Source organism: Syngnathus scovelli, chromosome 16, assembly GCF_024217435.2.
Source record: "Syngnathus scovelli strain Florida chromosome 16, RoL_Ssco_1.2, whole genome shotgun sequence".
In the NCBI taxonomy this organism is placed as follows: Eukaryota; Metazoa; Chordata; class Actinopteri; order Syngnathiformes; family Syngnathidae; genus Syngnathus; species Syngnathus scovelli.
The window spans coordinates 7,600,572-7,620,594 of NC_090862.1; the positions used below are offsets into that span (position 1 = coordinate 7,600,572).

Genomic DNA, 20,023 nt, shown 5'->3' on the forward strand with positions numbered 1-20,023 from the left:
CCAGCTGTTGCTGTGGAAACGCTGCGCAGTGACGGTTCTGTCTCCATGGTAACGTGCCTGATGCCCCAGTGCCTTTGATCATCACAGCAGCTGTTTGTCACCATAATTATTGTGACAAAAAAACTCCCCAACTAAATATTTCTCTTTTCATTTTATACATTTTCAAGTTTTTCAGGTTTACCTTGCACTTGATTCTTGCAAAATGACTTTCTTGCTTTAGTGGAACTTCAGGAATACAACCTCGGTCTTGTTTTCCATGCACTCTTTGGCCACTGTGCTCATGTTGCAACACCGTTGAAAAGTCACCAGAGGGCACCAAAGAAAAACAATTCATAGAGCATGTATTTTGTATTATTGTAATCTTTAATAATATTCTGGATCTGTTGTGCCTTTAAAATACATATTCAGTAAATGTAATAGGAAAAATACTGTACAAAACAACAACGTATAGATTTATAGGTTTTATATATAAACATCTCTTGTAACCAATATATCATCTCTGTAAGCGATTGGTTTGGTCTGCCACAAACGCGTCCGCCAACCTCCTGAAAAAATAAACGCTTTCTTCCTTTTACATTCGTGCCACCATCTTGTTGGCCAGACGGGCGGCGGCGCCGGCTACGCAGACACTAAGGGGAGAAGGCTAAGGGGGGGTTCTACCACGAGGGATCGAGGGTCAGGGGTCATGCTACGTTCAACACAAGCGGGAAAAATTAACATTGACAAAAAAATAATAATCGAAGGATGGGGGGTGGGTGAAATCATGCTGGAATAAACACCAAGCGCCAATTGAAATGAGGGCGGTGAAAAATGAAGAGAGATTGCAAACGACGCTTTTTTTTTTTTTTTAGTGCACAGCGCAATGAAGAGAAGCGCTGTTGGCCAATCAAAATGGAGACCAGCTGGCGGTAAAAACATCAGAAGTAAAAGTAGAAGGTAAAAAAAAGTCGTCAGTGGGGACACATCCTCATCGTGATGGCTTTTACGCTGCGGGGGGAGGTGCATCAAAAGCAATCAAGCCCAAGCCCCTTCCATCCTATTTTGTTTAATACGAGTTGAAAAGTCACAGAGTTCGTGAGCTACAACCTCTAATGCCAATTAAACACGAGCATGTCGTTTTGCGTTGCTTATGAAAGAGAAAAGTTAGGAGTGAGTTTCAGCCACACTGCTGCTTCAACTAATCATTAAAGAAAATGGGTGTGATGCCAATGCTTTTGCATATTCATTTTTCATGGAAAGGTACCAGAAAATCTACATGTCTTCCAGAAATTCATCAGTATCTTAATTTTTCATGGAAAGGTACCAGCAAATCTCCATGAGTCTTCCAAAAAAATTATCATCCTATTCCCAGGAGTTTTGCTGAAATATTATAATAATTATAATTTAGCGCCACTCCCATTCATTTCCTGTGAATTTGGAAAATTTCCCATTTTAATTTTCCAGAAATTTAATCAGACAATTTCTAGAAATAGATGGGTGATTTTCCAGAAATTTAAAGGAATATTTAGTAGTAATTCCTCAGAAAAAAAATCTCCAAATCTATCAACCATTTTCATAGAGGTTTTCCAGAAACTGTATTTTAATAACTGGACTCAACTTTTTCAGAAAATATTCAACACATTTTCTAGAAATTTCTGAATCATGTCCAGAAATATGCCGGACCTTTTGCAGAAAATGAGCAAAGGTTTCCCGGAGTTTTTTTACAACCCTGACAGCAAACGTATAAAGAGTTTTCAAATATACTTTGCGGCGTTGTGCATGAACACTTACTGACACAGGCGGCATGGAAGGGGCTTGATACTGTGTGTGAGTTGAGGGGGGGTGATGACGACATAGTCCTTAAAGGGGCAGTGTGGCGGTGGGGTGCTGGGGGGAGGGGCTGCTCACAGGGGGCCGTGTCGGGCCTGGTACTTGGCCACGATGTTCTTGCAGCGGCCAAGCTCCTTGCGCAGGTCAGCCACCTCCAGGCGTAGGGCGGCATTCTCCTTCTCCAGGAAGCCCGCCCGGATGGCGATCTGGTTTTCCTTCAGCCGCCGCGCATCCCTCGACCGTTTGGCCGCCACGTTGTTCTTTCTACGCCGTGCCCAGTACTTGTCATCCTGCACGGACACCGCAAAACAAAACAGAGTTAGAAGAGGAGGGTTGAATTTGAAGGCTTTTTTTAATTGAATCAATTTTGGAAGACGGCAAGTATTATCATTTTTTTTGTCTGTGACCAAACGTGCGTGTGCCATTCACCTTGAGGTCCTCGGGTATGAAGACCTTGCGGGCCTTCTTGATCATTGGCTGCGGCTTGAGCTCCTCGGGCGAGAACTTGTGCTTGCGCGGGTCAAAGACAGCCTGGCCCGGCACGCTGGACAGCGCCAGGTCGGCCGGGTCGGGCTCGTAGCTCAGCGCCACCTGGATGGACTCGGGGTCGATGGGGCTGGGTGTGTCGCGTGACCCTGAGGAACAAAGCACATCCGCGTCATTAATACCGCACCACTACAGTCTCCATGGCAACAGGCTCAAAGCGTCAGAGTGGCCAGTTCACGACGGTCCGACAGGAAGTAGGTGACCATAACTGACATTTGAATCACCATGTTCATATTGTCCCTACAGTTGAGCTAGCAGGACGCACGCAGCTCAAGATAAGCTCGCGTGTACGCGTGGCCAAACTTTGACCCTAAACGCAAGCCGCTGAGCAACTTGCAGGGGACAAAGTGCGCGGGTTGTGCTAATCGCAGTTTGAGCAAGGGAGATTTTCTACGTCCTACTTCACGATGACAATGTTTAGTTTCAAAGCGAATAACGCCAAGATCAGTGGTTCTTAACCTTGTTGGAAATACCGAACCTCACCAGTTTCATATGCGCATTCACCAAACCACTCTTTAGTGAAGAAAAAAAATATATATATATTTTTCAAATTCAAGTCATAGATGTTTTTTAATGGTGCACAAAATGAGCCATGCATGAACATCGCCTTGTTCAAAGAACAAAACCAGGCATGAACTCGCAACAAATTAGTGCAAATCAGTGTGATTTCTGCCGTTGCCTTTGCGAGACCAGTTCAGATATGAGTCATCACGAATTTACACGAGATTCAGGGGTGTTCGTACCTCCGCAGTGGAGGCTCTGCCAAACCCCTGATACCGACTCACCGAACCCAGGTTAAGAACCACTGGTCTAGGCGATTTGATTGTGACTTTGTGCTTTTATTTTGTCAACATCCTGACGTCATGCTTTCAAGGGCACTTTGTTAAATTGCAGACAACGCCGGATGATCCCTCCTGGGGAGACGCACGATTGCAAGCGGAAGCTTGCTGACGATCGATAACCCCATTTCATGAGTCGTCATGACGACCCTAACTAAAACATCAACCACCTCATTGTCAATACAAGCCACTGATACTTGGGAGAACCAAAAAAAAAAAAAAAAAAAGGTAAGTGCTCAGCAGGAGTTGGCGCTATACTTTCCCAGCTTTTATGTTGTGTTCATAATCTACTCATGGCTAAACACAAACATATTTCAAAAACAGTTCTCCCTTAGCCACACTTACACGTTCAGTGCAAACGCACGCCCGCCCGCACGCACGCTCGCATGCACGCACGCACACACGCACTTCTATGTTAAACACACCAGGGTGCTGTTGTTGTTGTTGTCAAGCCTAACCACCAAGCAGGAACAAGGGTGCACGTGACACACACGCACACACGCCTGAGTCCATGTGAGCCGGGACAAGCTGTGCTCGGCGAGGAAGGGGGGGGCATGAGAGCGGCTGAAAGAAAACGAGAGCGCATGAGAGGACGAGGTGGGGCCGCACATGCTGCTTGCATGGGTCGCGAGGACACATGCACCAGGGAGGCGGTGTGGCGTGCACGTGACACACACACGCACGGGCACCTGGCGTTACTCGACACCTGCCGTGGAAATGCAACCCACTGTGTCGGCCACTTCCCGTCACGTACCTGCACGCCGTGTCCCGACAAATTTGGTCAGTAAAAAGTGGACTGGTCGCTAGGAAATGTCGGGGTACAGGTCAACAACAAATGAGTGGTCGCCAGTCATTTTGTCCTCTGACAAACTCAAGTGAAAATAATGTCAAGAATGCGTTGTCTGCGAGACGAGTAGTTTCAAGACGGCCTTGTGATGACACTTGTCTTTATGGAATAGGAACAAAGTGGCAAAAGGCAGCCATTTGGAGCCATCCCGGGGTCAGCCATTTCGCCACTTGCAGTTCACTAAAAGACATCATAGTCGCTCAGGTAAAGACCAATCACGGCTCAACTGTTTTGCAAACCATTTAATTGTCCGGAACATTTTGGACGTGACGTCCCCTTTTATAGTCTTCAAACACAACTAATGAAAAAATTTCAATGATATTATTTTGTAAAGGCGGCGTTCGTGTTGCCTAGCAACCAGGCAACATAAACCCACAAAGCATTGCGTTTTGATCCGTTTCTTTAGGAGCAAGTTCAAATTCACGTGCGTCTGCATAAATTCCAAGAAGATGTCTTCTGGAATCATCAAGCCGGATTTGGTGGTTTTTTTGGAAGGAGGCGAGCTCTTTATGTAACTTAAATGTCCCAGTTGCCGTAGCAACACCAGCAGTACCGACTCCAATTCTTCCTCTCAATTAAATGACGTCATTCTGTGCGCATGTGTAAATGCAATCAAGTGCAGGTTGGATTTTTTTTTTTTTTCTTTTCATGCCCGCAACTTATCAAAATGTGGTCACACGCTGCTTGGGCTCAACAACACTTCACAAGTCCAACAGCTGTCAAACACGCAAGCACTTGCACACTTTTTTCCAGACCAAGACCGACAAGTATTTACTCAGAGTACTTAGCAATCCCGAGTACCAATACCTTTAGATATATCAAAACCCTTTCTTTCGGAAGCAAACAATGTTTCGCTAATCTAGTCAAACTGCCAAGGTATAGCGCCAACTGCTGTCAAGGAGGATTCAATTTTCTTTGCCTTAAATATCAGTGGTTGGTATCAGCAGCATCTACAAGTAGCTGCACTGAGTATTGGCACCGTGCCAGAACCAATGATTCAGCTTCCATCAAACGTGCCAGCAACCAATCGCAGCAAGTCCATGCATGTGTTTTGTGTGCCATTGTTACCTGTGGCATTAGGGCTTCGCAAACAAGTCTGTTGCTGCGGTGGTGGTGGTGGCACGCCGCTGTGCACCGGGGTGGCGGCGCGGTTGCTCAGGTCCACCACCGAGGGGGCCGGCGCGGCCTGGGGGGGCGGGGCCACCTGTGGCTGCTGCTGCTGATGGTGGTGGTGGTCGCCGTGCGCAGTGTTGGCGGGAATGCCGTTCTCGGACAGGAACTCCTCCAGGTCCATGTACTCCAGCTGGAAGTTGTCGCCATCGTAGGGCAGCGTCTTGTCCCAAAGCGTCGGCCCCAGGAAGGCCGACTGCGGCGGGTTGGCGTCGCCGCTCTCATCCTCGAGCTTCTTCTCCTTGTCCTTGTCCTTGCCGAAACCTGCGGGACGGGAAAGCGGAGTTACCGGCCGGCGCTACGCTGGCGGCAAGGCAATCGGTTACGCCACTAACGAGTATATATTTGCCAAGCACGTTTTTCAAGCGGCAGGCGTGGAACAGGCTCTCAGCCAGCTCGTCTGCAAAATTAATCTCACGCACAACGACAAACACACGCCAGCGGCCCCAATTTGAACAGGAAGTACACCATTTTGGTTTGCTTTCTTCGTAGTTTTTATATTATTGATGAGTGTGCATGTCGGAATATTGTTGCTGAATATTGCTGTCCGCCGACACAAAAGCAAACGCGATCGCGGGCTAGGAACCAGAACAATGTTTACTGCGTATGGCTTTGAGGACTTCGAGCAGCGGCTTTAAAGATTACAAATCATTTGAAGGCATAATGAAGGCCTTCATTTGGCCACAACACATTGGGGAGTTATTTTTTCTCCAGGCTTAACAAATAGAAATGCTAATTGCGAACTTAATTCTCAGTTAATTATCTTACGGAGAAAGGTGTGCGAGAGACGCGGCAGGAATTTTCCAAAGACAGCTGCCAATTTCATTTGCTTTATTACGAGCAGTACGTAACACAATGGCACCGACAGGTTCAACAGGTTTATCATTCAAATGATCACGGAAGTGTGGCTCTTCCTAGAAACCAAAGTCAGTCGTTGCGTTCAGAACCCCCCAAAAATCCTAAATGATATCATAAGAGTAAAAGCGTGAAGTCCTATTTTTAGCGAGGATATGTTCCTCAGCTGTGATATGGAACCATAAAAACATTTTTATAGCATCAAACAGAAATTGGAGAACATTTGCTGGTGAGAGGGTGAAATTCTGAAGTGATATTAAGTTCAACCAAGTGGCACAAAGTGGTACTACACCACATCCACACAGAGACTATTGCCAAGTAATGACCGTGCTTCCATGCTTGGCATATCTGGATATATTTTCCATTTAGTTTAAAATAAAGGGTAAAAAAGCTGTTCGACAAAAAAAAAAATGCTGAGAATAAAGCCCGTTATGAAACATTGTCTTCAATAAATCCTTTCCTATCTGATTTCCGTGGGGAATCTTAGATTTGATCTGTGGCAAATATTGAACCTATAAGCAGCAACTTCTTGTCTATTTCCTCCCCTGTCGTTATCAAAATCAAACTAAGACTTGAATAAATTGCAATATGAGAATCAGAACACTAACCGAATAAATTGATATACAAACAAGCTTTTCTTACAAAACAAAAAGGAGTTTAATCTTAGTTTTTTTCCCCCTTGAGGATTAGAGTGCAAGGCGCCCCCTATGGGTGACACGGGTAATCTACGTAATCTCCATTAACACGAACGCTTTACAGGTTGGAGACGCAACTTCCCCTGTAAGATAGCAATGCACCTGCGGACGAAAATCGAGAGCCATTCAAATGTTTTTTTCGTCAAATTAATCTGCACAAATCAGCTCACGACGGCCAAGCCAGCAGGAATTGTCTTGTTCTGCTCGTCCTTGCACCGAATGAATACATTTGTGCGTTTATTTTTACTCCCGTCAAAGCTATTAAAAAAAAAATTGTAAAAGAAAAGGTCGCCGAGAAATTCAATCGCGTACCTTCTTCGTGGTGGAAGGGTAGCTTGAGCGGGTTCTCAAGCAGCGACTTTAGTACGCCGTGCGTCGGTGGCAGGAAAGCTGCGTTGACGGGTAGAGGTCTGCTGGCCATTTTCTCCAGGGGGCGTCGAAATCCCGCTGCTGGCTCAGACTGGGGAGGCCCGGGGGGACTCGCGGACGATGGAAAGGAGCTCAGGCGGCAGGCGGGCTGGCTGGGGTGCTGGCGTCGAGGCGAGCTGGCAGGCAGGCAGGCGGCGGACTGGAGGCGGAGGGCGGAGGCTGCTCGGCTTTGACAGGCGGAGGGAGGGAGGAGGCAAGGAAGGAAGGGAGGAGGGAGCAAATAAACTACACTAGGCTAAGCTAAAATATGCTAGGCTAAGCTAGGCTAGGCTGCGCCCCCGCCCCTCCTGTCTCGCCCTGCACACGGCCTGCATGTGCTGAAACAGCTGATGTCACAGCATTGGAGAGCGGGGCCGGTGCAGCGACACCTTCGGAGGACGTGGGAAAACAAAAAGCTGCTTTCAGTCACAAACGAAAATGAAAAACTCATCTTCTGGGGTGAATTCATTTTCACAAATATGCATTCTTCATTCATTTGTTCGAAATGAATGAAATAGTGGAAGGCTGTTAAATGGTCGTCACCATAAATAGAAGGCCCAAACGCTATCAGAATCACTGACCTACATTTGTCACCAACTAAAGTTTGCTCCATAAAATTGTGTTAATTTATTCTCACGTTTTTTCTTGGCTGCATTTCATCCTGTGGATATTCGTCCGCCTATATGTGTTGCGATGTTGTTCTAATCTGCCAAAGGCCTTTCCAATCAAATAAAACTTCCACTACCTGCACTCTTATTAACGAGGTCAACGAGCATCCTCGTACGCGGACAACCGAGTGCACTTGTAGGATATGGAAGCTCAAATGTTTCAAATTTTGATTGAAAGCTAAGACTTGTTTGTGTTGCCACCTCTCCTGTGGTGCCTCACACCATCGATGGTTGAAAAAAAGTGAGACAACATGCATACATTTGCATTTTCCTGCAGACTTTTGAGTAAAGATGATGGCAATGATGCTGAAGTACTGACATAGCGAACGGTGTGAAAATCCATGGCAAAGAACCACATGGTTAGCGAAGCTTAGCTTGGCGCCTTGAGGCTTATGATGAGACACATGACAAAAACAAAGCTGGCGTTTGTGTGGGACTGATCATCCGCTGATGAGCTTGAATCTGTCACGCCTCCTCCTTCTCGGAGCCACAACAATACAACAAGTCAACACACGCACACGCATACATACATACACACACACACACAAACCCTTTAGGTGAAGCATAGTTTTTTTTCAAAAGGTTCAAAATTCAAATTGTTATGCAAACAATCCTGAAAGTACTGTTTTTTGTTTTTTTAAGTTATCTGATATGAAGATTGCACTTCAAATTGCGCTTTATAGGCTGCGCATCTCCACACCAATAATCTGTCCCGGGTAACCCTTGGGCCAAAAAGTCCTACAAGGCGCCGCTGTTATGCAACGCGCTACAATTCCAGCCACTCAGTCGCCCTGCTGCGACCAGTCCCGAGTGGCGAAGCTGCAACACGCGGTTCCATTTAGCTGGCACCTCGTGATGGGCTCCCAGAGATCCAATCTTCATCAAAGGGGATAAATGTTTGTTTAAATGAAGCGTGTGGTTAGATAACTAGGCTTGTTGATGTTGTGAACCCACAGACGAAAAGGCAAACATTTCCCATCTAACAAGCTAATTTTAGCATAAGTCTGCTAGCTTGATGCTAGGGCATTATGTAAAACGCCATAGGCGGGCTAAGGGAAATTAGCATGGAAGTGCGTGTGTGAGGGCGGTGCCCCGCCAGACGCGCACACACACGGAGTCACATGCGGTGAGTGCTGGGCGACACGTTTGCAAACACATGTCGACCGACCAGTCTCCCGCTGCGCTTCCTCTGCCGACAACAAAAGCCACGGCTGTCATCTGAGGACACAGCGCTTGTGGGAGTATTTGGATTGGCTTATTTATTTATTTATTTATTTATTTATTTATTTATTTATTTATTTATTTATTCTGACATGAGAGCGCTGAAGTTGATTTGAATGATTTTCATGTTGATGGCATCATAATGGTGTTTACAATAACACTTTTTTCCTCCACTAGCCCACAGCGTATAATTTTCCCAGAAACTATCACGAGAAATATTAATATTATTGGTGCTGTTTTTTTTATGTCACTGCTATTACATTTACATACATTTAAATACAGTATAATTAAAGGTGCAACGATTAATCGAAGGTTAGTTTTTATAATGTGACCTCATAACATGACATTGGTGTGACTTTAAAGCGTGATATCATAACATGACAGCATGGCAAACACACCCCATGCCACCTTTTCCCGCAAGTACAACACCCAAAATTCCTGCCGGGTCAAACCTTTTAACCGGCGGCGCCATCTTGGTTATGAGTTTGTCCCGTTTTGTGAACTTGATTCTGCTCGCCGATTGGCCAAACGTTTCTAATCACAATAAAAGACGCAGGAACACTTTTGTAAGCGACTTATTAACAATCATCGCCTTGCCAGCGAGACCAATGCGTCGTGGTTTGGATGCTCATAAAGCGTTGGCGGCTAACAGACGTGAATGCGCTGCAGCATGCATGCACCACCACTAAGTGGCGGCTGATATTGGCGTAGCACACTAGCAAACAACAACGGACGTATACTTGGCTAGCTGTCTATTAGTCTACTTGTCCCAATGTCTCTTTGACTAGGTGTCTTTTTCTTTGGGGCGTCTTTTTACGTCAGTGTTTTTTTTGGCCTCTGTATTATTTTCATGCAATATGTTGGTGGCCTTTCTTTTGGATGAGAATTGAACAAAGTGTAGTTAGCAGTAGCCACAATTAATTTGTGCTGGCGCCTTGAATGCTAACCTTTCGAGTTGATTAGCATTTCAATCAACGCATTTTGCACTTTAAAGGGCAACGTAAAGGTTAGCGAGCACACCGCTAACACGTTATCAGCAAACGCAGGAATTTGTCAGCAGATGTCCGTCACTCAAAGTGACAGATGACAATGCAACCCATTGGCTAAATGACAAAAAAAAGGTTAAAAATGTTATCAGATGTTTTATTTTTGTTGACATATTTGATCCAGTTGGCCTTTTTTTATGTTAACCGTAGCTGAGCGTCTTGTCGTGCTTGCGTGCGTGGAGACAGAGGGAGTGCCAAAAAAAGCCTGCGAGTATCCTGGCGGTTACGTAACAGGCTCACATTCCATGTAGGATTCCGGACTGGCTCAAAACTAAGCGACAAAAACAAAAAGAGAAAGATAGAATACCAAGAGAAAATAAGGAAGGAGGAAAACCAGAGAAATAAAAAAGAAAAGCCACAAAGAAAGGAAGAGGCCAAGAAACAGCGTTAAGTGGGATGATGGAAGTTCATGTCAACTTTGGCTTGAAACCTTTTAAAGACCTAAATATTGATCTGAAATTATCTGTGAACCCAAACTGTGACTTGAGACCTCCATTTGACACCTTACATACATCAACAGTTCCTTCGAAAGCATACCTCATAGCATGTGTATTGTATATTAAATGTTGTGTGCTGTGGAATATATGTATGACATGTGTACATGTTGTGAGTCGTCTTTGTGTGTGCGTGTGTGCTGCGTGTAGCGAGCGTGACAGTCCTATCGAGTCTCTCTGGACCGAGCATTCATTTTGTGTCATGTGCGCGTGCATGTGTGGGGCGCGGCGGGCTGGCAGTTAGCTGGAGTTTTGCTCGACTTGCTGAATAATACAAAGCAAACAGTGACCTACTTTCCAAGAAGGGAACAAACCTCTCGCAAAACCCGGACGCGGATTTTCCTACCGACCGGAATGGATCACGCGGAGCGGACTGCGTGCGTGGGAAGCCGCGCGCGGTGTGTCGCCGGATCCGTTGCGAACTTTGGTGCACCCCGTAAATGTGCTTAAAGGAGCAAGGTCGGAGAGGCCCCGGCCGATCCCTAGGCCTCCGGAACAGGAATGTGGTGGCTCTTGTGAGTCTTAAGTTTCCTTGGGACACGTTGAGAATTGAGGGAGAAAAAAAACACACACTGAAAAATTCAAATCAATTAGACTCAATATTTTGATGATTTTTTTTGTTTGCATTGATTGCCTTGAGCCGGTGTCCCTAATTAAATGCTGGTGTCCCTAAGTAAGTGTCCAGCAGTGTGGTCACCATCGTTTTTGCTCACTTTTCTCTCATTCAAACACAAGGAGAGAAAACCCGCAATGGGATCGGTTTCCTGAAAATAGAATGCAGCTATTTAGTGTTCACAGGATGCTCTTGTCTTCCACTTTTGTCATGGCAGTTATTTGTGTCAAGAGACGACTTAGCGGCATTGATATACAGAGGATTACCGGAAATAGTTTGACCTGCTTTTGGCCTTTCAACCTTTTCGCGGCCATTTTGTCCCAGAAAAAAACCAAACATGTCTTGTGAGATAATGTCACTTCTTGGCTGATGATTAACACTAAGCTCTGCTATAAATGAAAAGGGGACATTTGCTCTATGTACTTTTCATTATGTTATTGTTTGTGATCATTAATAACATTCATCTATGTGAAGACCATGTGAAACTATATGCAACGGAGAATTTTGACACGGGGGTGGTGGGGGTTACAAAAGAAATACAATGTTGTTCTAAGATTGGAAATGTGTTGGTTGGTCTTTTGTGAATGACCCCCCCCCCCCCCCCCCCGCCTCATATTACATCGAGCCCAGTTGCCAAGGAGACGCCACCTCCACAAACAGGTCTGCTTGCTGCTGTTAAAGGATGCAAATGATGCCAACGACCGGTTGTCATGGCGACTGCGTGAGCAGTGAACTCGCAACAGCCCACATTGCTGCCTACAGTCCGCTACTAGTTAGATTTGGCCCGATACTGTCAAAAGAAACGATACAAATTTTCAATTTAGCTTAGGTGTCATTGCACAAATATTGGTAATATTTGTGAATGGGGACTCGGGCATGATTCACTCCGAAAGGATTTGTGGTAATGGAGTCCACAGTTTACGTCTCGCCCAAAAAAAAAAAAAAAAAAAAAAAAAAAAAGAGTGCGGCTCAACCGACTTTGGCGCCCTCATGTGGCCATATGATGACGGGACAGAAACAATCTACTCACGTTATTAGTATTTAGCTTGACATGGCACCACGAAGTGATTTAAAATTGAACGATTATAATGCTTTCGACACATGTGATTTAAAACAGAGTTGTAAAAATAATCATCTGCAGTTTCATCACATCGACCACGAATTGTAGAATGAACATCCATCCATCCCTCAATCTGTACACCAAGCATGTTTTTGGGATGTGGGAGGAAGCCAGAGTGCCCGGAGAAAACTCACTCGAGCACGGGGAGAACATGCAAACTCCACACATGGAGGGCCGGAGATCGAATCGAACCCGCACCCGCTTAACTGTGAAATGGTCGTGCTAACCAGTCTGCCACCACTGCTCACTATTTTTTGGACATTCCTAAAATCGGCTATTTCTTTTCATGTTTTTCCTTTAACTGGTGAATTTAATTACAGAAAACAAATCATTAGGAATAATTTATTTCATCTTCTCAAGTAATTGATTTAATTTAATTATGGAGAATATTACTTTTACATTTCTATTTATATTAGACAATTTCACACACACATTTCAACCTTACTGAAATACCTGGCCTATTTGTAGCATTAATACTAATACTACCACTGATAATTTCCCCCCCAAAAAGTGAGAATCTCACCCCAAGCTTGGCCCCAGTGTCCCCAGCTGGAAGAAATTGGTCCAATGAGTCCAGATGGTTGTGATACGAATATTCCTTTTTAAAAACCAGTGACAAAAAAGACTTTAAATTAATTTATTTTAAAAAAGCATTTCTCCACTGTGGCTGAACAAACATGTTTTTTTTCTTCTTCTTTGTTTGGGACGTGGACAATCGGAATCTCGCAGAGGGGGCGCGATTGACTCAATTATGACGCAAAACTTGGGGGTTCCTTTGTTTTTCTTTTTTTTTCTGCCAGCGAGAGTAAGACGAAGCGTGAAAAAAGGAGATGACAGGGTAATTAAAAGAAAAAGAAGATGACAAACATTGAATCAAGTGCAGGTATGTTTTTTCCTTCTTTCTTTTTCATGCATGATTGGTCTTTGTTGAAGTCCTCCAATGTGGCTAGGTTTCCAGGTTTTTCAACAAGCTTGCGTGTTTTGTTGGAAATGAAATCAAAGGAAGGAAAGAAAACGCCCTCCGTTCCACACGGCGGCGCTGTTGCGGGATAAGAAGTTGCGAGTTGAACGGCTAGCTGCCAAACGTGACCTTTTCCAGAATCCCATTCTCTGATTGTGTGGCTGTTTTTGTAAGATGGCTGCCACCCTCGCAGCCTGGCCGGTCTGGATGAAAAAGTTCATGAGGGGAGGGGCTTTTTATGGGGTGGGGGTAGGTCTCCGTTCTGCTGAGGTAGATGCGACAGAGGGGTGGCGCTAAGCTGGATTTAAGGCGCTCGTGTTTGGCCTGTCCGTTTGACACCACTCTATTTTTTTTGTTTTTTTTCTCTTCGCTACTCTTTTGGCACCTCAGGCGAGACAAGCGGGTTTGCAAAATTTCCGAAATTTTCTAAACTTTCCGTGGGAATTAACAGAAAACGACATTTCCAACGATGTCCACTTGTATGCCTTCCTGCTGATGACACTCCAAGCTAATTTGTCTGCTTCCGTTTCAGAGCAGCCGGTTTGAAGTGTCGCCACGGCGACAGGAAGTAGCCAATGAGCTTTTCCTGTTGCGTCATCAATAACAGATTGACTGGAAGTGTCACGGAAAGGCATAAGTGGAAGTCCTTAGAAATGGGCTGGTCGCATTCATGATCAAAACAGCTGTTGAGAACCCAGAAGTTATTTGCCGATTTTTTTTTCCAAACAAATATGAAAGTAGTGTTTTGGTGCCACGCTGTTTGTTAAATTACGTGTGCATTTTCAAATTTGTAGCAGCAGGGCTCGCTTTGTACTGTGATGCCCTCACATGCGGGCAAAGATAGCTATCAAATTTTAACGGACGTCTGCCAAAAAAGTTCATATTTATGCTTGAATGCGATACAATCGCCAATGAAATCATCCACAATTCTCAGCTATTCATTCCCATGAAAACTTTACAATTCGGAATATTTCCAAAACTTCGCAGATGAATTTCCCATGGAAATTTCCCCAAAACCTTCCAGTAATTAACTACACAAAAACCCCAAAAATACTTTCCAGCTATGCACTGAAAACTTCCCAGAAATTTATCGAAAACATACCTGAAATTAACCAAAGAATTTCCAGAAATTTACTGAAAATTTTCCAGGTAGTTGCCAGATGTTGTTAAAAAAATGTACCAAGAAGACTTCCAGAAATGTACCTGGAATTTTTCAGAAATTTCCGGGAAATGTTCCGAAACTCTACCAGAAATGTTCCGCCCGTTTGGGGGTCTAGAGACATGGGGGGGGAAAAAAAAAAAAAAAAAGGATCTTGGTGGTGGTGCGGTGGTGTGGGGGGTTCGCTTTGCGGTGCCAGGTGGGGGTGTGGGGGTGTTCCGTTAAGGAGCTTAGTTGTTACCGTTGTCGGCCGGCCTTGCCTCGTCCTCCGTTTTGGCCCGTTTGGCGTCCGGCGGCACCTGCGGGTCGCCGTTCTGCCGCTTGATGGTGGGCAGCGACGCCGAGGCAGAGGCATGGTCAGCGAGCAGGTGAAGCGGGCTGGCCACGGACGGACCTAAACAACAAAACCGGCCTCGAGTTAGATCTGTTCAGCAGAACCGAGCGCCGTTTATGTTGGGCAGTGGGGGAAGGCTTGGGGACGTACTGGAGGTGTTGTGAGCGTTGCTCTGTATGGCGGCGGTGACGCTGTGGTTTCCGTTCTGCGTGATGGTCTTGATGGGCAACTGGTGCTGACCAAGGATGGCGACAGTCTGCAGGGGCCCGGACGCCACTGAAGTCTGGATGATGCGGCCCACTGCGCCCGTGGCTGTCACGCTGGGCACTGCCTCCACTTTCACTGCGACCACACCCACATTTTGAAGGTCAGTGGCTGTTAATTGGTTTTTGTCAGTCCTTTGCAGTCCAGATTTGACACGTTTTTTTTTTTCACCCACCTTTGCTGTCAGCACGCTCTCCATTCTCCTGTAGCTGCAGTTCGTTCTTGCCGATGACAGCGGCCGGCTGCGCGATGACAGCGGTGGCGCCGGCAGGGATCTGCTGCAGCACGTGGACTGTCTGGACCGTTGGAACCGGCTGGGAGGAGCTGGTGCTGACCGGAGACGCCATGGTGTAAGCGACCGGCTTCAAGCTTTGAGGTAGCTGACCCTGCAGAGCGATGAGCACCGGCTGGTTGCCGACTGGAGAGCCTGCGATCAGTTCAATATGTTGACAGTCAATTAATTATCACATACATGAAAGAAAGTGAGAGCCACAAGTGGAAGATGACCCCGAAACCAACCCGGAGTGTTCTGTGCAAAGCGAGCTTCTTGGATGACAGCCAGCTTGGGTTGGACCACCGCGGTGGGGGCAGCGTTGGCTACGGAGGAGGAGTCCACCTCCATGGGGACCGGGGAGCCCTCTCGGGACAAGCTGTCGGGGGTCTGCATGCCGCTGGAGTGAGCCGACAGCACCCCTGAGTGGTTGGGAGAGGCCGGGGCGCTCCTGACGGAACAAACAGGTAATCAATCCACTTAACCGAGACAAAAACAGATTCTTTAAAATTTTCTTAAGAACCGTGTTCTGCTGCGGTGGTACCCAAGTCCGTTGGCAGGCTTACCTGGAGGAGAGGGGCCCATGCGGGATCCTGAAGCAGGGGACGCCGCGGGGCCGTCGTTTCCTGAAGGCCTGATCGACCAGCTTGCCTTCGGAGGACGGGTCTATCCTCCAGAAGGAACCTTTGCCGGGCTCCTCCTGCGAGCGCGCCACCTTGATGAAGTAACGGTTCAGCGACAGGTTGTGGCGGATGGAGTTCTGCGGCAGTGAAGAAAGAAGTCAGCCAGGACGTGAGCGGGGGCATTGCTCGAGCGGCGCCGTCAATTAAACGCACCTGCCAGCCCTTGTCTGCGGTTCTGTAGTAGGGGTAGTTCTTGGTGATGTGGTTGTAGATCCCGTTGAGCGTCAGCTGCTTGTCCTGCGCCAGCGTGATGGCCTGAACAATCAGCTGGGCGTACGAGTAGGGCGGCTTGGAGTCGTCCTGACCAAACACATGCCTCGACTTCAGCAAAGTGTTACAACAACTACAACTTTAACATCATTTCAAACTGATCTTACTACTTCAGCCTTTAAACAACATAAAGTTGTGCCTCGTAGGCGTTCTGCAGGACTCTCACCTTAGGACTGTCCTCGCCCGACGCGTCCTTGTCGTTCTCGGGCTGAGAGTTGTCGTTGATCAGCTGCAATTCGGCCGAACTCACCATGCGGCCCCCCATGCGGTAACCCGACGAGCCGGCCCCCCGGGGGCTGGACGGGCATGAGTTTGCCGCGCTGACAAGAATAACACACGTCACAGTCAGTCTCACACCAAGGTCAGGTGAGACATTTCAAAGCGGCGCTTACCTGATGGTTCCAGTGGGCGAGGGCAGCGGACTCATGAGGTGGGCGAGGTTGTCGGGAATGTTAATGGTGAGCGGCGCAAAGTGCGGCTGCGCCGGCTTGACGGGCGACTCGGAGGCTTCGCGCCTCGTCTTCCTGCCGCTGGACAGTGCCGTGAAGGTGATCTTGATGTTGGTGCTGGGGAACCTGAACGTGCACCTGAGCAGATGACAAAGCCAACATTTTTTTTTAGGATCAATTATGCTATGAAATTTAGAAAAAATATTTTGGAGATACACAATAAAAGAGGAATATTATTCACATGATTCAACTGATGTTAATATTAACATAAGTGATGTCTTGGCACAATATTTATTATCCAGCTAGTTAACACAAACAGTCAACTGGGGCCAAACACACTTGGCTGTGCTATGGCATTAAACATTCCAACAAGGGTAACCAAGTGGAAAAAATTACTATGTATTGAAAATGGTATATATTCAGGCTATGCTATGTTTTGAATGATGACTCATAGGAATTTCCAGGTCATCATAATCTAGATTCGAGAATATCACCAACCCAAAGCAGCAGTCAAAAAAGCTTAGACTTTTCTACCCCGAAAAAAAACAAACATGCAAACATAGTTCTGATTTACAGACATGTCACTCATGCCAAGACAGTTGTGGCAAACGCTGTTGCAAACGTCAAATATGTTTCCTTGTTAAACAGTGGTTCTTGTAGAAGGGTGTGTGCGTGAACTGGGGCGGAGACAAGTTTGGTTTGTTTACGTCCAACGGCCTCCATTCACAAAAACACAGCACTACCCAGCTAATGTTAACCAACACATTTGCTTCAATAACACCGACACGTCTTCCGACAAAAAAATAACCCCATCTCTAGTAGATGAATAAGCGTTCGTGGGGCAACAATAGGCCGCCAGCCTCACACACGCGATCTAGGCCGGGAAGCAGCAGCTAAGTGCTAACGTGGCTAACAAGAATGTCAACAAAGACGATGGAGGAAGGAGACACATCGCGGCTAACAAGCTAATACACGTGCTGCCCCCCCTCCTCCAAAAAAGGCAAACCCTAACACCGCAAAACATGTTGCTTTATTTTGCGTGGCTAACTAGCGTAGCATCCACATGATGCTAGAGGCGAGGGATTAGCACTACTTACATCGGCGGCAGCGGCAGCGGAGCGGCGCCCCGGCGAAGGAACACCCCGTCCACGAACACCCCGTTTTTGCCCAGGCAGCGCAGATAGAAGTCGCCCCCTCCACCTCCGCCGTCATCACTGGCGGTGAAGATCTCCAGGTGCCGCCGCGAGATGAAGCTCGAGTGACCCATGCTGACGTCCACGGAACCCTGCGACGAGTTGCGCCCGATGCTCACCGAGCGCTTCTTCATCAGATACTCGAACTCGCGGCCCTCGAGCCGCGCAACCGGCCCGGACGAGCCGCTCACCGCAGCCATGATCAACGCGATGGGCGGGCGGCAAAATGAAATAAACACGAGTGGGAGGGGGCTACGCAGTGGAGGCCGAAAGCGAGCCGGCCTACCAACGGGGCATCGAATTTAAAAGCAGAATTTGGAGGGGAACATGCGAGGCCGGGGACAGCGGCTCCGACCCACCGCCGAGAGAAAGGCTAAAGCCGTCGAGACGTGCTACCTAACGCCAGGGAGGGGGCGTGAATGACAGTAGACTGACGGCGCCCTCGGCCAATTGGGTGCGAGGACATTGATGCAGCGCCGAGAACTCGACCAATTGGACGCGAGGAGTAATCCTAGGACACGTTCAAGATCGGTTGGGGGGCACTGTCTGCACATATGGGAGGACGTGAAGCGGCACAGACGAATGGCGACACAAAACAACGCCAAAACGTTCCAAAAACAAAACACAAAACATTGAAACACAAACCCACCAGCATCTGTCAAACCAGTAGTGGGGGTAAGGGACAAAGAACAAACAGCGAATTACTCGAAGTAGATGTTTCAGCTTTCTGTAATTGATGTGACTACAGTGTCATTAAACAAACAAAAAGTGCAATACAAATCGATTTCTTTTGATTTATGATGTTGAAAATGTTTAAAAAGATTAATTAAAAGGTGAAACTTGACTTTAAATCTAGAATATTGTTTTTAAAAAAGTTATAATTTAACGCGAACTTGAATTTGAGAATGTTGGATGAAAAATATACTGGGGGAAAGGGGGAATAGTAATAATTATAATAATAATTATAATATATATAATATAATAATAGTAATAATTAACGATGAAATGCTGGCTGTGTGTCTGTCAGACCGGAGATATGTGCTGTCAGACTGGGAGTTGGCTGGTAGCCTTCATGAGTCACTAGAGGGCGCCACACATTTTCATGTTATTTGGGGTGACGTCATGGGGCCGCTTTAACCAATTTTTGGTAACGGAGCATCAATCTGATTAATGAGTAGGTTCAGTGAAATTTGTTGTACTACACAATTTTTGCGTGAATCAAAAACGATGAATCGATTAGTAACATTTCTACTTAATTTTAATTAGCTATTTTGAAAATTAATTTCATTCAAATAAAGAAATGACTATTAGTTAGTTAGTTAGTTAGTTAGGCTTCCAAGTATTTATTACATGTTTTTTAAAACAGATGCCAGTCATATCAGAATAATTACAAAGTATATACGTTAGAGAAAGAAGTAATATATTTGTTCTGATATTTACATTTTTTTAAAAATTGGTCTATAGCAGCATCTAACTTAATAACATCAAATCTTAAGCACGTTACGAAGACATATTTCCTTATTTCACACTATCAGTTCTTGTAGGCTGTAAAACATCTGTGACCTTTCACCTGCTGCTGGTGTCGCCACTTTTTTTTTTTAAAATTGGTCTATAGCAGCATGTAATTGAATGACATCAAATCTTAACTACGTTACGAAGACATATTTCCTTATTTCATATTTTATCAGTTCTTGTAAAGGCTGTAAAACATCAGCAACCTTTCACCTGCTAATGGCGTCGCCTTAAAAGCGGACAATGACCTCATCTCTGTAAGACTAGCTTGTGTCTCATCTGTTTTTGTTTTGTTTCTTTTTTTTGCTGGCCTTCTGGTGACAGCCCATTTAGCATTAGCGCTTATGCACGTCACTAAGCTCTCACAAACCACACGTCTGTCATCATTATCATCTAAATGAAACGGGACGAAGATGATGATGATCAGCACCACAGCAAACATTTTTACCTACAAACAACAGAGGAGGGCGGGGTGCATTGGAGTCCCTCTGGGACGACAAGTGAGCAATAGTTTGATCAGAGCGAGAGATCCATTACTCGGCCGCTTCCTCCCCAAATGGAGCCCATTAATAACATTCGTCTCCTCCTCGCTATGT

General features: G+C 46.1%; 2 protein-coding genes across 3 annotated transcripts; both read right to left on the reverse strand.

Annotated features, from left to right (window-relative positions):
* Positions 1 to 342: 342 nt before the first annotated feature.
* Positions 343 to 7,344, reverse strand: hlfa (HLF transcription factor, PAR bZIP family member a). The gene is made up of 4 exons (XM_049745892.2): positions 7,074 to 7,344; positions 5,110 to 5,475; positions 2,239 to 2,444; positions 343 to 2,099 (listed from the first exon to the last, which is right to left on the reverse strand). Exons 1-4 carry the CDS (start codon positions 7,180 to 7,182, stop codon positions 1,884 to 1,886), a joined length of 897 nt encoding a protein of 298 aa, XP_049601849.2. The 5' UTR covers positions 7,183 to 7,344; the 3' UTR covers positions 343 to 1,883.
* A 5,610-nt stretch (positions 7,345 to 12,954) lies between these two features.
* Positions 12,955 to 18,329, reverse strand: LOC125983609 (forkhead box protein K2). Of its 2 annotated transcripts, none has more exons than XM_049744987.2 (9): positions 17,820 to 18,329; positions 16,666 to 16,860; positions 16,440 to 16,593; positions 16,157 to 16,303; positions 15,887 to 16,080; positions 15,569 to 15,771; positions 15,225 to 15,476; positions 14,936 to 15,160; positions 12,955 to 14,845 (listed from the first exon to the last, which is right to left on the reverse strand). In XM_049744987.2, the coding sequence occupies exons 1-9, from the start codon at positions 18,113 to 18,115 to the stop codon at positions 14,682 to 14,684; spliced, it is 1,830 nt and encodes a 609-aa protein (XP_049600944.1). In that variant the 5' UTR covers positions 18,116 to 18,329; the 3' UTR covers positions 12,955 to 14,681. The 2 variants fall into 2 exon arrangements, with proteins under 2 accessions (XP_049600944.1, XP_049600945.1); XM_049744988.2 differs by having other exon boundaries at positions 14,936 to 15,127; positions 17,820 to 18,327.
* Between the last annotated feature and the right edge of the window lie 1,694 nt (positions 18,330 to 20,023).

What these genes read in the sequence shown, in the direction of transcription:
- hlfa (XM_049745892.2), bottom strand. Translation starts at nt 7,182, where the DNA reads ATGGCCAGCAGACCTCTACCCGTCAACGCAGCTTTCCTGCCACCGACG. An exon ending in GCGAAGCCCTAATGCCACAG is followed by an intron (nt 2,445 to 5,109) that starts GTAACAATGGCA and finishes TTTGTTCCTCAG; the next exon opens with GGTCACGCGACACACCCAGC. An exon ending in TCATACCCGAGGACCTCAAG is followed by an intron (nt 2,100 to 2,238) that starts GTGAATGGCACA and finishes GTGTCCGTGCAG; the next exon opens with GATGACAAGTACTGGGCACG.
- LOC125983609 (XM_049744987.2), bottom strand. Translation starts at nt 18,115, where the DNA reads ATGGCTGCGGTGAGCGGCTCGTCCGGGCCGGTTGCGCGGCTCGAGGGC. An exon ending in CTTTGCACAGAACACTCCGG is followed by an intron (nt 15,477 to 15,568) that starts GTTGGTTTCGGG and finishes AACTGATCGCAG; the next exon opens with GCTCTCCAGTCGGCAACCAG. An exon ending in CAACGCTCACAACACCTCCA is followed by an intron (nt 14,846 to 14,935) that starts GTACGTCCCCAA and finishes TTTGTTGTTTAG; the next exon opens with GTCCGTCCGTGGCCAGCCCG.